Source organism: Polypterus senegalus, chromosome 8, assembly GCF_016835505.1.
Source record: "Polypterus senegalus isolate Bchr_013 chromosome 8, ASM1683550v1, whole genome shotgun sequence".
In the NCBI taxonomy this organism is placed as follows: Eukaryota; Metazoa; Chordata; class Cladistia; order Polypteriformes; family Polypteridae; genus Polypterus; species Polypterus senegalus.
The window spans coordinates 72,737,332-72,752,659 of record NC_053161.1 but is presented as its reverse complement, the minus strand read 5'-3'; the positions used below and the strand labels follow the sequence as shown (position 1 = coordinate 72,752,659).

At 42.2% G+C, this 15,328-nt stretch overlaps 1 protein-coding gene across 1 annotated transcript in view; it reads left to right on the top strand.

The window, feature by feature from the left end:
* LOC120534040 (phytanoyl-CoA dioxygenase, peroxisomal-like) overlaps positions 1–15,328 on the top strand; it is a 64,647-nt gene that overhangs the window by 29,036 nt on the left and 20,283 nt on the right. The window contains exons 4-6 of the mRNA XM_039761271.1: positions 2,309–2,477; positions 2,747–2,828; positions 10,340–10,521. Coding sequence (XP_039617205.1) covers positions 2,309–2,477; positions 2,747–2,828; positions 10,340–10,521 — 433 coding nt within the window. The remainder of the gene's footprint in view (positions 1–2,308; positions 2,478–2,746; positions 2,829–10,339; positions 10,522–15,328) is intronic.

The following is a 15,328-nucleotide window of genomic DNA, read 5'->3' as shown; positions in this document are numbered from 1 at the left end:
ACGTTAGCAGCAGATCCGTTAAGTCCTGTAAGTTGTGAGGTGGGGCCTCCATGAATTGGACTTGTTCTTTAAGCACATCCCACAAATGTTGATCATATCAAGATCTGGGGAATTTTGAGGCCAAGTCAATTAAATAGGCTTTTAGAAGAGCATACTTTTTAAATTAGATTTGTCAGAAAACCACTTTGTCAGGTTTACGACGTCTGCTGTTGTGAAAACAAAGATTTAATAGGAAACAGAGGCAACAAAATTCCTTGGTTAGGAGTTCTAACCAGTAATAGGTCATTCACTGTCTACCATGGCATTCATTGTCAGCATCCTTCTCAGTGCTCTAAGAAGAAGCAGTTCTGACATATAACTATGTAACTGCAATTGAAACAGCTTCCTCTCTCATAGGAAGAGTGGGGTTTGTTTTCTTTCTCTTTTAATGTTTGTGTGTGTGTGTGTTTTCCCCCTCCTGCACTGCCAACTAGTTCTTCAAGTTGAGAACTAGTGCTATAGAGAGCAGCAGGATAAATTTAGTAGAGAGTCATGTAGGACCTGCCTTGTTTAGAGGGATAGCAGGGTCAAAAAGCAGTCTGCAGTTTTCTCTGGTCCTGTAAAAAAACAGTAGCATATCGAACTCCTTTTCTGGACTGGATGTAAGCCTCAAGAACTGTATAAAGAATGTGACTTAAGAATTCTGGGCTAACACTTTTTTGAAAATGTTCATATTCTTAATTTATCTTAATGAATCTAAAAAGCAGTATTTAATATTGATAAGCATGCTAAATTTTACTTCAGACTTGTAATAGATTACTTACAACTAGCCGACACCCACCGTAGCATACGGTGGTGTAAGAATAGGATCGTAAAACAGGGAGAAAGGAATTCAGAAATCAAGTAGAAATAAGTACTTCTTGAAAGATGCAGTTGTGAATAGGTGTTTTGGTGCAGACGACAGATAATGAGTCGAAGGATCTAACCCTAGAAAAAGCCACGTACAACTGACCGTGGCTTAACACTGGTTGTTAGAATTATTGTGAAGAGTAAACAGTATGAGGAAATGAGGAAGACCACACTTCTGAAATTCGATTACGTAAATATAATCAATAACAACCCCAAAAAGATATTGTTGTAGAATGTCTCTAAGTAATTCCTGCAGCTTAATCCAAAAGACTCGTACTATAATATCAGGTCTGTGCTCCGGTCTTTGGGTATCCGACAGTGCATGTAGAATTTCCGGCCAAGCAGGGTTACATGTGAAAGTAATAAATAAATGAGGCTGTCTGAATTTACGTACTATGGCCATGGCATCCTGCTAGTTTTGTTGCATGTATCTTGGACTTCCTGGAAATGTGGATGGTAATTTGATCATTTTGCCTACATGTACGTTGTTATTTTCAGCATTTGCTTGCAGTGCGTCTGACAGTCCTTTGTATTGTTCCACGTGCAGATCTTGTTGATCTAATCTGAGATAGTTGAGACGCACGCACTCTGTTTTAACATACGCATCTACGACGTACTGTTGGAATAGTTTGCCGCTGGAATGCAAAATACTAAATGTATTCCTCATTGCTAATATGTACGCGGAAAATTGGCATTGAGTAAGCCTTATTCGCTTGGCGGTTCTTTTATCAGGAACATGTTGTAAATCTTTGTGCCAGCCAATGTCTCCGTAAGGGAATAAAAGTGGGTAAACCATAGGATCGCAATTCATATTGAGCGTGGAAATCTGTTTACAGGAGTTGCCTATGGGATAGATGCAAATGTCCCTTTCGGCAGACGGTTCGCCATCTTCTCCGACGAAAATCGCTGCAACATTGGTGTGACATGTCGGGGCATTGTATCGTCGTAAATCCTGCCTAGGGTTTTCATTGAAAAGCATTCATACAGATGCTGTTGGATTGGACTGAGCGATTTCATGCATGCGTTTGTATGATTTAGCGAAGGGTTTGATGGGTCTGAGCATGGAATCTAGCTGAAGAAGTAAATTTTCGCCGCATGCAGTTTGTTTTATTTTGTAAGCGTACTTCAGAAGCTTGGTGAGAAATGCCATGTCCGCTGCGTGTGGGTGCAACCAGTTTTGAAGAGGAGCCGCTGGCAGCATGGGGAAGGGTTTGGAAGAGGACGAATACAAATCGAGGATTGCCGTGTCAGCTGCGTGTGGGCGGGACCGGTTTTGAGGTGGAAGCAGGACGAACCAGAAAAGAAATATATACAAGAGATTCTATAATTTCTATATATGACCATCTTATATCCTTTGTGGTAAACTTCCATTTACTATACAGTATATTATTAATGTACATCAGAATTAATGTCTTGACAGAGGTGAATTTGAAAAGATTTGCCGAAAGGAAGTGAATGTCCCTGGACTAATGATAATGAAGGATATTACTGTTGCCAACTCTGAATTGGTACCAGATCAGAAAGTAATCACCAAACTGCAACATTTTGAAGAAGATCCAGTTCTGTTCAGATATTGCTGCCTTCAACAGGTAAAGTACTGTATATAGAGTATATACTTTTTTAAAAAATGGGGGTCTTAGCTTGATGTTTAAAATATCCTGGGTTAACAAAAGTTTACTTAACTCCTAATGCAAGTTCCTTAACCAACACTTCTCTCTTTTTTCTTCTGTCAAAAATAGTTTTGTTTCCCTGGTCTGCATCATAAAACATGGGGCCACTGCCTAAACAATAATAGTTGATGTTATCTTACATAATAATTTATATGGTTGAATTAACGATTTATTATTTCCATCACCAGATTTTGAAGTATGTGGAGTGCTTTATTGGACCCAACATCATGGCAATGCATACAATGTTAATTAACAAGCCACCCGACACAGGTAACATATTTGAATATACTGCTGTAATAATTATACGCCAAAGACATCATAAAGGATTGGGGCAGCCACCCATATATTGTTTTTCCCAGCTGCAAAAGGGTTTGTTGTATCATAAATCTCAAGTTCATTTCACAGAGTCCAAACTAGAACTGGCTATAGTAGCCCAAGATGGAGGCTTTAAAGGCCGGGAGAGGAACTGATGTCATCTAAATGGCCGGAACTGAAAGTGTGGCTGCTTTGGAAGCGATGTCAGCAAAGGGGCCGGCTTCGGAGGTGACGTCAGCAAAGGGGCCAGCTTCGTAAGTGACGTCTTCTGAGGCGCTGGAACCTTGCAGGATTTCCCGGGAAAGGTCTGTAGGGAACTGAGAAAGTCAGTCAGAGCACTCTGCCACCCCCATGGTCAGATGTTTCATTACACTTACTCAGGCCCTTTAGCTGCCTCCTATTCGCACGTGTGTGACAAGGCCCCCCCCTTATCCCCGACCCATCGGGTCGGGCGTCCTGCACCGAAAGGTCGTGGGCACGAGAGAGAGCATCAGCGTTGGCATGGAGAGAACCCTTACGATGAATTAGCGAAAACTTGTAAGGTTGAAGGTCAAGAAACCACCTAGTGACCCGTGGATTCGACTCCTTGTGAAGGGCCATCCACTGTAAGGGTGCATGATCCGTCAACAGAGTGAACTCCTGGCCCAGGAGGTAGTACCTCAACTGCGTAATCGCCCATTTGATCGCAAGGGCTTCCCTTTCCACAGCTGCATACCTGGTCTCCTGATCCAACAGTTTCCGGCTTAGGTACATGACGGGGTGTTCAACACCATCGACGCTTTGGCTCAGCACGGCACCCAGGCCTGTGTCCGAAGCGTCCGTCTGGAGAATAAAAGGGAGAGAAAAATTTGGAGTTTTTAATATTGGTGCTGATGTAAGAGCCTGTTTTAAGTCACTAAATGCAGCATTCGCTTTGTCAGTCCATACCACATGATTAGGAGCCCTCTTCTTTGTAAGATCAGTCAAGGGCGCCGCTCTCTCTAAAAACCGAGGTACAAACCGGCGGTAGTATCCGGCCAACCTGAGAAAAGCTTGGACTTGCTTCTTGGTTCGCGGACGGGCCCATTTTACAATGGCATCTATTTTTGAACACTCTGGTTTCACGGTACCCCGACCTACCAGATAGCCCAAATATTTAGCCTCTTTTAATCCACAGAAACATTTCTTGGGATTAATATGAAGCTCGGCTTCTCCTAGTGTCCGCAATACCGCAGTGACCTGCTGTACGTGTTCCTTCCATGTGCTGGAATAGATGACTACGTCATCCAGATAGGCAGCACTATACGCATTATGTGGTTGGAGCACTTTATCCACCAGATGCTGGAAAGTCACAGGAGCCCCGTGTAACCCAAATGGAAGAACACGATACTGCCAGTGTCCGCTAGGAGTGCTAAACGCAGTCTTGACATGACAAAGGGGTACTGGCAGATTCCTTTAACGGACTCCGCGAAGGTCAAGCGTGGACAAAAATTCAGCTTGTCCAGGCCTCTGGAGGGGGTCATCAACGAGAGGCATGGGATAAGCATCAAACAGGGAGACCTGGTTAAGCTGACGGAAGTCATTGCAAAACCTCCAACTGCCGTCAGGCTTACTAACCAAGACAATTGGGCTCGACCAGGTACTATAACTTTTCTCAATCACTCCTAGTTCCAGCATCCGCTTGATTTCCAGCTCCACTTCTGCTTTCTTTGCCTCAGGAAGTCTATAGGAGCGCTCCCGAACTATAACCCCTGGTTCAGTCACTATGTCGTGCGCAATCAGAGAGGTCCTTCCGGGTTTTTCACTCACCACCTCTGAGACGGACAGAATAGTTGATTTCAGCTCCCGTTTTTGTCTATAAGTTAATTCCTCGCCGAAATTAAGGGTGTCTATGTGAGCAAAGAATGAGCAGGGCTGAGCAGAGAAGGGATCTGGTTCCCTCTCCTTCCACGGCTTCAGCAAGTTCACATGATAAACCCGCTCACTTGGTCTACGATTGGGCTGTTTCACCAAATAGTTGACCAATCCTTTTCTCTCCTTAATTTCATAAGGGCCTTGCCAAAGGGTGAGCAATTTAGAATGGGAGGTGGGAACTAATACCATGACACGATCCCCCGGATGGAATTCTCAGAGTGTCATGCCACGGTCATAATAACGGGCTTGTGCTGCTTGTGCCTCTTCCATATGACTTTTTAAAATACGTAGAATTTTCCCAAATCTATCGCGTAACTGTGCGATATATTCCAAAATATTTGTAGAGGGAAGAGCCTCTCCTTCCCAACCTTCTTTCAAAACATCCAATATACCCCGGGGTTGTCGTCCGTATAACAATTCAAAAGGAGAGAACCCCGTAGAGGCTTGTGGGACTCCCGATAGGCAAAGAGAGCGAGGGGGAGGAGTTGATCCCAATTCCTCCCATCCCCGCTGACCACCTTGCAAAGCATCTGCTTGAGAGTCTGATTAAACCTCTCCACCAGACCGTCGGTTTGAGGATGATACACCGCGGTCTTTAAGTGCTTTATTTTCAGTAACTTGGCCGTTTCCCTGAACGTCTCCGAGGTAAAAGGTGTTCCTTGGTCTGTTAGGACTTCTTTAGGAATACAGACACGCGCAAATACACCCACTAGTTCTCGTGCAATTGCTTTAGATGTAGCTGAGCGCAAGGGAACAGCTTCCGGATATCGGGTCGCATAATCCACGAGGACTAATATATATTTATGTCCTCGTGCTGAGGGCTCCAAGGGTCCTACAATATCGACCCCAATTCGTTCAAAGGGGACATCAACTAAGGGAAGGGGAACGAGAGGAGCCCAGTCCCTCCTAGGAATTTGCCGTAATTGACATTCTGGACAAGAAATACAAAAACGGCGAACCTCCTCGTTAATTCCCGGCCAATAAAATCTGAGCTTGATCTGCTCTAAAGTTTTTTCGGAGCCTAAATGGCCTCCAAGGAAGTGGGCGTGAGCTAATTCACAAACCTGCCGCCGGTAGGTTCGTGGGATTAACAACAGTTTCCGAACCTCCGCCCCATGTTCCGCTACCCGATATAATAGATCATTTTCTATTATAAAGTGAGGTCCTTGTGGCATGGGCTGGTGTGTGCATTGGCCGTTGACAAGGACTACTGCATTTTTTGCAAATTTTAGGAAGTCATCATTCCACAGCTCCCTTTTAAAAGAAGCCGGTGTTTGTCTAAACTGAAAGTGAATGACGGAGAGAGGATCTGGTCTGATCTCAAGGGGAGGGGATTCCTCCCGAGTCGTCGAGACGCAGATTGATGACGTATTTGCCTGCGACGGTCCAGGAATCTCCCCGTTCCCCTCGTGGGCTTCCGTATCTCTCTCTGCCGGCTGTGTACACGACGTGGAGACAGCTTGAGATGAGTTATCCTCCTCTATAACTAGGCCTAAGTTTTTATTAGGAGTAGTCAATAGTTTACCGCTTTTATTTTCCGACCAGTCCCGCCCTAGAATCGCTGGAAAGGGAGGATTGGGGTGAACTGCCATGGGAATTCTTTTTAGCGATCCTACCTGACTTACGAAACACAGGGCGGTATTGTACATCCGGGTGACTCCGTGAATACATTTAATACTGGTCTTTTCTTTAATTCTTTGCCGCGGTAAGACATAACGGCAATCAACAATGGAAATGTTGCTGCCGGAATCAAACAAGGCATTGACTTTGAAACCATTAATGACTACGGGTCCCGTATTCAATACAGTCAGAGGGTTGGCAAGAGCACACAAACCATCTCCCCCCTTCCACCTACATCCCGCCTCGTTCCCGGGTAGGTCGCACGCCTGGTGGCCCGGGAACTCAGAAACAGGCTCCGATTTATGTGGAAGAGACTTATTTTGTAGGAAGAAATTTCTAGGAAATCCACTAGAGGATGGTTCTGCTCTCCCAGATTCTGAGACTGGCATGGGTGATTTTACAAACTTTATAAGCTCTTCCATAGAATAGAAATCTCCCCAGTCCGGCTGGGCAAAGTTCTTTGGGAGGCTGTACAATTTGGCAGGTGGATAGTTCAAATGGCCTTAGCCATAAGGCCACCTGCTCCCAGAGGGTTATAGCCTGTGTCTGGATTGATCTCTCTGGATCAAATTCCCAGTTTTGTATTATTTTTGCCTGCTGGACTGGGGATAGCCCATATTTATCTGGGGCATGAGCCCCAATGGGCTGCTCAGCTCTCTCCTCCGAGAGAGCATAATAAGCCATTTTCGTTTCATCCCCAGAAACCAGCCTACGTCTGTATGTCCCCTTCACAATCTCCCTTTGGTAAGTTATATGCCCGGTGCTGTATTTGAGGTGCGGAGCCTGTACCGAGTCCTTCCTGACCCCCAAACGCCTCCCAGAAACTTGGCCCCGGTGCTTTCCTACCTGGTTGATTTCATGTTTGTGTTCCGGTTTCTTCTGGGACTTCATCCTGCCGGCTACGCCACTGTAATAATTATACGCCAAAGACATCATAAAGGTTTGGGGCAGCCACCCATATATTGTTTTTCCTAGCTGCAAAAGGGTTTGTTGTATCATAAATCTCAAGTTCATTTCACAGAGTCCAAACTAGAACTGGCTATAGTAGCCCAAGATGGAGGCTTTAAAGGCCAGGAGAGGAACTGATGTCATCAAAATGGCCGGAACTGGAAGTGACGTCAGCCAAGGACTGGCTTTGGAAGCGATGTCAGCAAAGGGGCCGGCTTCGGAAGTGACGTCAGCAAAGGGGCCGCCGGAGGTGGCGTCAGCAAAGGGCTGGCCTCGAGGTGACGTCAGCAAAGGGGCCGGCTTCAGAAGTGACGTCTTCTGAGGTGCCGGAACCTTGCAGGATTTCCCAGGAAAGGTCTGTAGGGAACTGAGAAAGACAGTCAGCGCACTCCGCCACCCCCTGGTCAGATGTTTCATTACACTTACTCAGGCCCTTTAGCTGCCTCATATTCACACGTGTGTGACACTGCTTATACTTACAACCAGTAAAATAAAACAGCACAAACATTTAAACATAAGTTGAAGTACTATGGTGGGTCTACAGAGATTGAGAGAGAGATTGGGAGCATGCGCTGATTACAATGTGTTGCTACACCCACCACGTAGCAAACCACCCAGATTGAGATCTGAATGCAGCCGTGTAACGGGTGACACCTCAGCACCACACTGAGAGTTTTTTTTAACGATGGCTGGAGTGCCAATCCTGCCACCAACCTCCAAGTTTTCCCTGAAAGTTGGAGACCTGCTTGCAGAGCTGGATACAGTGCTGTGAAAAAGTATTTGCCCTTCCTTGATTCCCTGTATTTCTGCATTTTATCAGAAACAATTAAGTGAAAATAACAGCAATTTAAAAAAGTATGTGCCGTAGACACTCCATAAAAAGCAGCACTAAGTTCCGCCAGCCTATTGTCAAAGAGAGCCATACTGTTACAGAGGCCCATCAAAAATTAGTATTTACTTACAATACAAGCAAAACTAAGATAAAAAGGTTCTGTACAGAGGCGGCACGGTGGCGCAGTGGTAGCACTACTGCCTTGCAGTGAGGAGACCCGGGTTCACTTCCCGGGTCCTCCCTGTGTGGAGTTTGCATGTTCTCCCCGTGTCTGTGTGGGTTTCCTCCCATAGTCCAATGACATGCAGGTTAGGTGGATTGGCGATTGTAAATTGGCCGTAATGTGTGCTTGGTGTGTGGGTGTGTTTGTGTGTGTCCTGCGGTGGGTTGGCACCCTGCCCAGAATTTGTTTCTGGCTTGTGCCCCGTGTTGGCTGGGATTGGCTCCTGTGACCCTGTGTTTGGATTCAGCGGGTTGGAAAATGGACGGATGGTTCTGTACAGGCATGATATATATACTTTAGAATTACAAAGATGAGATCTTGCCAAGTTTAGAAAACAGATCCTTGTAGAGGGAATTAGATTTTTTTTTCACCAATTTGAGAAATTAAAGAGCATTACTTTTCCACTTAGTTACAGATGCTTCATCTTCTGTGATTGTTTCAGTTATGCAAAATAAGCCTTTGTGCAAGTAGTGGGGTTATAGGATATTACAAAATATTTTTCATTGCACACATGTATACCATCTGGCATTACTTCATTGTTGCCGTTAAGGAATTAGGAGTTATTTTGACTACAAGAATATTCAAGATGTATACAGATTTTTTCCAAAATGGTTTAAGTGTAGGATATTCCCAGAGCATATGAGATAGTGATGCAGGCACTTGATGACATCACTCACAGGTTAGATCTTGCCCTTTGTATATTTTAGATCATTTTAGACTAGATATATATATTTGAAGTTTGTGAACAATAATCAATTTTTATTTGAATTATGGCATGCTTGATGCATACTAAACTAGAGTGCATTCAATTCCATTCGTTTTTCTGAAACTGTAATTAGGGGATCACTTTCCCATTGTTCTTCATTTCATAAAGTATTTTAATTGTCATGTCATTTTCTAAACTGCTCAATCCAGATCAGGGTTGCATGAAACCTATCCTAACTAGCATAGTCTGCAAGGTAGAAACAAACTCTGGACAGGGAACCAGTACAGTCCATTGCAGGGCAAACACACTCGAGGGACAATTTAGAGTCACCAAATTCCCTTGACCTGCATGTCTTTGGACAGTTGGAGAACACTGGATTACCCGCAGCTACCACTGTGCCACTATGCCAGCCCCTATTGTAATTCTACTATTACAAATTTTTCTTCAACCAATCTTTATATATAATATGCTACCATGGCTGTTCATTTGTCTGTCCAGGATTTTAAATCACCTGTAGCTCGCAAACCGTTTGAACTATTGACCTGAAATTTAGTACACATATACTACATGACGTCTACTATCTGCTTTCAGGGTGATGATTGACTTCCAAGGTTATGCTTCTTTTTATTTTTATTTTATTTTATTGTAGAATCAGCTCTCGGCAGCGGCCAGCAGTTCTCATCCCTACCACCTTTGCCGTCATTTCCCCTACCTCTTCATATCTTAAATCATTCTTGAGGCAGATCGAACACTTAAGTGCCAGCTTAAGTGAAAAATTAAAGAAAACATACTAAGTAATTGCAACACAAACACTGACTTAATCAGTTTTAACACAAAAAGATGCCAACGAAAGAAGAGAAGAAGCAGGCCGCTAGGGTGGAGAAAAGAAGAGCTGCTCGGGAAGCAGCAGGCACATCAACCTCTGATCAAACGAATGCTACACATACAGAGAAAGAGGATAAAAATGGTCAAGTCAAGCGTAACGTGCAGTGTGCCATTACTCGTATCTAATATTAGCTTAACAGCACATAAGTGAACAAAAACTTATTTTGTACTTACAGTATATACAAAATAAATGTCCTTTATTGAATGAACAAAGTTATTCAATGTTTCCAGCTGAACCAAAGATTACCAATTTTTGATACTTTTAGTGCACTGTATTAATGCCATTCTGCATGTAACTTTTAACTTATAAATGCATCACTTTGTATGGAATACTGAAAATGCTGTTTATCTTTCTTTAGGGAAGAAAACATCTCGTCATCCCTTGCACCAAGATCTGCACTACTTTCCTTTTAGACCTGCAGATCGCATTGTGTGTGCCTGGACTGCCATGGAGAAAATAGATCGTAGTAATGGATGCCTAGTGGTGTTGCCAGGGACCCACAAAGAAAGCCTAAAACAGCATGATTACCCTGAATGGGAGGTAGGCTAATCATTGAAGCTAATGATTGATCAACTAGTAAAAGAGAATGTCCATTTTCTAAGTAAACATAAAACAACTTATATTAGATTTATTTATATCTTGCTAATCTGAGTATTACATTACTCAGATTAGCAAGGTCTTAATGTTACTAATATTACGTATTAATTGTGGGACTAAACAAGCATCTGAAGTTGTTTTCCTTTAAACTTGTATATCTCAAAAATCTTGAAATTTAACTTTTGTGATTTGCAAAATCTGACTACACCCAATGAAGGCACGGTACAGCATCCAAAATCTCAATTTTTTTTTTTATTTCTGTGCCGTGAACAAAAGATACAAGTAAAAGATATGCTGCTAATAGAGGTTATGACATATATACTGCGAGGAAGCTATGAATATTGCTTTCAACAGTGTTGGAACTGAGCCCTGCAAGTTTGTCATTCTGCAAAATCCTTGTATTAGAAGTAAAATGAGAAGAATGTTATATGTAAAATGTAAAGATATAACATGAACATATTAGGGTGAGGGAGGATACATATAAAAAATGTTGACTATTGTTATGGACAATAGATAGTTACAAACTCTAAAGTAAAAATGCCACACTGGCGACTAGCACAAGGTAATAGTAAAAAGAGTAACAAGAGTGACAGAATAATATAGAGAAATACAATAGAATAATAAAGTAATAAACTACTAAAAAGTAACCTTAAAAGAATGTCTATAAAATCTAGTGTGTCAACATTTGAACTACGGAATCAAAATCAATATGTTCACCAAGAAGTGTATACTTCTATTTTAGAAATTTGGTTTGATGAGTTGGAAACACATTTACTAAAATTTAAAAATAAATACAAAATAAAATACAATGAAACACAATACAATATTGTTGACATACAGAAGTGAGAACAAAATTATTAATGCACTTAAGTATTTACAACAACAACAACATTTATTTACATAGCACATTTTCATACAAAAAATGTAGCTCAAAGTGCTTTACAAAATGAAGAATAGAAAAATAGAAGACACAATAAAAAATAAAAATAAATCAACATTAATTAACATATAATAAGTAAGGTCCGATGGCCAGGGTGGACAGAAAAAACAAAAAAAAAAAACTCCAGACGGGTGGAGAAAAAAATTAAAATCTGCAGGGATTCCAGACCAAGAGACCGTCCAGTCCCCTCTGGGCAATCTACCTCACATAAATGAAACAATCCTCTTTGTATTTAGGGTTCTCATGGAAGGACTTGATGATGATGGTCACGTAGACTTCTGGCTTTCAGTCCATCAATGTTGGAGCATCATGATGCTTTGAGTGGGTGGTGGTGGCGCAGGCCGCCACAAAGAAACCGGAAAAAGAAACAGAAGAGAGTAGGGGTCAGTATGGATTTTAGAGCCACCATGAATAGTTATTATGATGAATTGAACATGCAGAGAATCCGTATTAAGTTAAAGTGAAGTTAGGAGAAAGCCATGTTAAAGTAATGTGTTTTCAACAGTTTTTTTTAAAGTGCTCTACTGTATTAGCCTGGCGAATTCCTATTGGCAGGCTATTCCAGATTTTAGGTGCATAACAGCAGAAGGCCGCCTCACCACTTCTTTTAAGTTTAGCTTTTGGAATTCTAAGGAGACACTTCGGCTAAATTCTATTTGGGTTAGGATGGATCAGCTGTGAGTTTTCCAGCAAACTAAGGTGTTGTTTCATATACAGTAGGTCCCCGATGCCTGGCATGCTGCAGGCAATGACATTTTCTGCAAGCTACAAGTACACTGCAGGTTGCTACTGGCCTGAACAGCTGCAGCACCCAGAAACATGATTATGGTGGTGGCAGAATAGACTTGATATTAGAGGTGTAATGATTTCATCTCTCTTCAGGCTTTGAAATGGAATATTGTCTAAAAACTAAAATGGCTCAACCATGTCAATCATTGAGTCGTGTATTACCAGGAGGCATGGAGACGGGTGAATATTTTGAGAGATTCCAGTTTCTGATTTTGAATAAATTTGCAAACCCTTCTGAAAAATGTGTTTGCACTTTGTCATTTTGGCTTACTATGTATAGATTGATGTTCAAAAATGGCAAATTTATAGATTTAAAAATTAAAATTAAAGTGTGTAGAAAGTGGTTCTGAATACTTTGTGAGTTCATTATATATGGTACATGAAAGAATAATACTTCATAGATGGGTTATGTATATGAGTGCAAAGCCAACTGAATACACAGACCACAGTGAGACACTGCATATTAATTGTACTTTATGTCTGTGACGATGTGGGTTCTGCTCCAGGCTCCCGTCTCCATTTTGGGAGCTCTTGAACCCAACACCATCGGTAATGTCACCGGATGAGCTGGACAATGAAGAAACAACAAAGCAAGGGGATGGTGCAAAAATGATTTTATTAAAAACAAAACCAAAAACAAAGTGTCCAAATAATTAGTGCAGTGAAGTCAAATGTTCATCTATACTAATAAAAGGCAAAGCCCTCACTCACTCACTCACTCACTCACTCACTGACTCATCACTAATTCTCCAACTTCCCGTGTGGGTGGAAGGCTGAAATTTGGCAGGTTCATTCCTTACAGCTTCCTTACAAAAGTTGGGCAGGTTTTATATCGAAATTCTACGCGTAATGGTCATAACTGGAAGCAGTTTTTCTCCATTTACTGTAATGGAGATGAGCTTCAACGCCGTGGGGCGGAGTTTATGTGACATCATCACGCCTCCCACGTAATCACGCAGTACATAGAAAACCAGGAAGACCTCAAAAAACCGCTGAAGAAAACATGCATTATATAATTGAGAAGGCAGCGAAACAATAAGAAGCAAGCGAGTGACATATACAACCATATTCATGAGTTCTGCTACTTGGAAACAAAGCGATGTAAACCTACACTTTAAATTAAGTTCATAGACAGGCTGCGCTGGCGTTTGTAATTTAGTGCCTGCCCATATAAGGCCGTCCATCAGCGGCAATCCAATAGCAAACTGCCACTAAATATTCACGGGTGAAGGACTGTGCTTATGCAGAGGAAGATGAGATGGTCAGGGTGGTGTTTGACACAAACTCAGCGAAACTGCGAGAGAAAGTTTTAAGTGCCAGGACTAAGGTAACATTAAATACAGCCATGGACATAGCGAGATGGCACCAGCACAGCTGGGAACCTTGATGCATGTACACGGCGGCTCCGTGAACTGGCGCAGTGCACAGATAAAAGCAACAGTTCCAAAAGCTGAACAAAACCGAATTACACAATTGAAAAGGCAGCAAAAATATGAAGCGTCTGATACATATAAGCATATTCATAAATCCAACTACTGCGGAAACAAAGCACACGTTGGAAAAAGTCAATGTCCGCTAAAGGAAGACAGTGTAAAAAACCGTGCATGCAGTGTGTCAGGTCTCAGATAAAGAAGAAGGCGAGCTGTTTATTGATGCAGTAAGAAGCGAATCGATGAATGAAACCTGTCATCTTTACAGCGATTGACAAACACGGAATGTAACTTGAACACAACACATCCTACAAATACGAACCTGATTGAAAGAAATAATGATAATCAAATCCTTGATGACAGCAACACTCAGTAACACTCACAAAACAAATACTGTATATTGACAGTCATGTTACGTTATTTTTAAAATGTTCCCTTTTCTTTTCTAGCTTTTTAACACACTACTTCTCGCTGCGATCGCGGGTATATATATATATATGTATATATATATATCCCGATCTACATACTCGAATAATGGATACTTTATTAGCCATCAATGATTGTTTTGGTAAAGCCATACTCAGTGTATTCATTAGATGAGCGGTAAAAAGTAAGAGCGAGGGAGGATGACTTATTGAGGCATGCAGGCTGTAGTGGCGTCAACTCTATCTGAATTGCGATCACATTTGAAAAATATATCTTTTCAAGTTCTATTTAGTCCATATGTGTCAAACTCAAGGGCGCGGGCCACATCCGCCCGTGTAATTATATCCGCCCGAGATCATTTTATATACTGTATTATTGTTATTAAAGCCGGGTATATGAAGCGCTGGTAACACAATAAACTACAGATCCCATAATGCAGCGCTTCAGCTGCCTTGAACACTTACGCGTTAATCAAGTCTACCTTATGATGCTGCAAGTTATTGCGAAGCTAGCTCACACGATGCTGAAGAGAAAAGTTGATTCTGAAAATAGAGCCTTTAAAACCGATGGGAGGCTGAGTATATGTTTACTGAACCCGTGTGTCTCATTTGTGGAGCTAATGTGGCTGTAATTACAGAATTTAATCTAAGGCGGCACTATGAGACAAAACATCAGGGTAACCTGAATGCAAAGCAGAAGATACAGAAAGCAGAATAATTAAATAAGAATCTGACACTTCAGCGGACGTTTTAACCGTGCACAATCACAAAGTGATTTCAAGTGAAGCTGCTTTTATGGGAGACACAAATGCACCAGTTCACCTTGCCCCACTTTCCCTGTTGCCAAGTAATGTTAAACCAAGTCGTCACTACGGTGTTCCCAAATCGCACTTTGCTGATAAACTGGCGCACTGAGTTTGCACGGCGCTTTGGTGACTTTGAAGAACAAAAAGTCCGTCTACATGCGGCTCGAACCTTGTGCATGTTTGGTAGCACATATCTGTGTGAGAAGCTCTTCTCAGTGATAAAGACTAACAAAACAGCACACAGGAGTCGCCTCACTGATGAGCACCTGCAATCCATCCTGAGAATCTCCACAACACAGAACCTCACAGCAAACAGAAACGAACCTGTGGCCAAAAAAGATGCCAGGCGTCCAGCTCTAA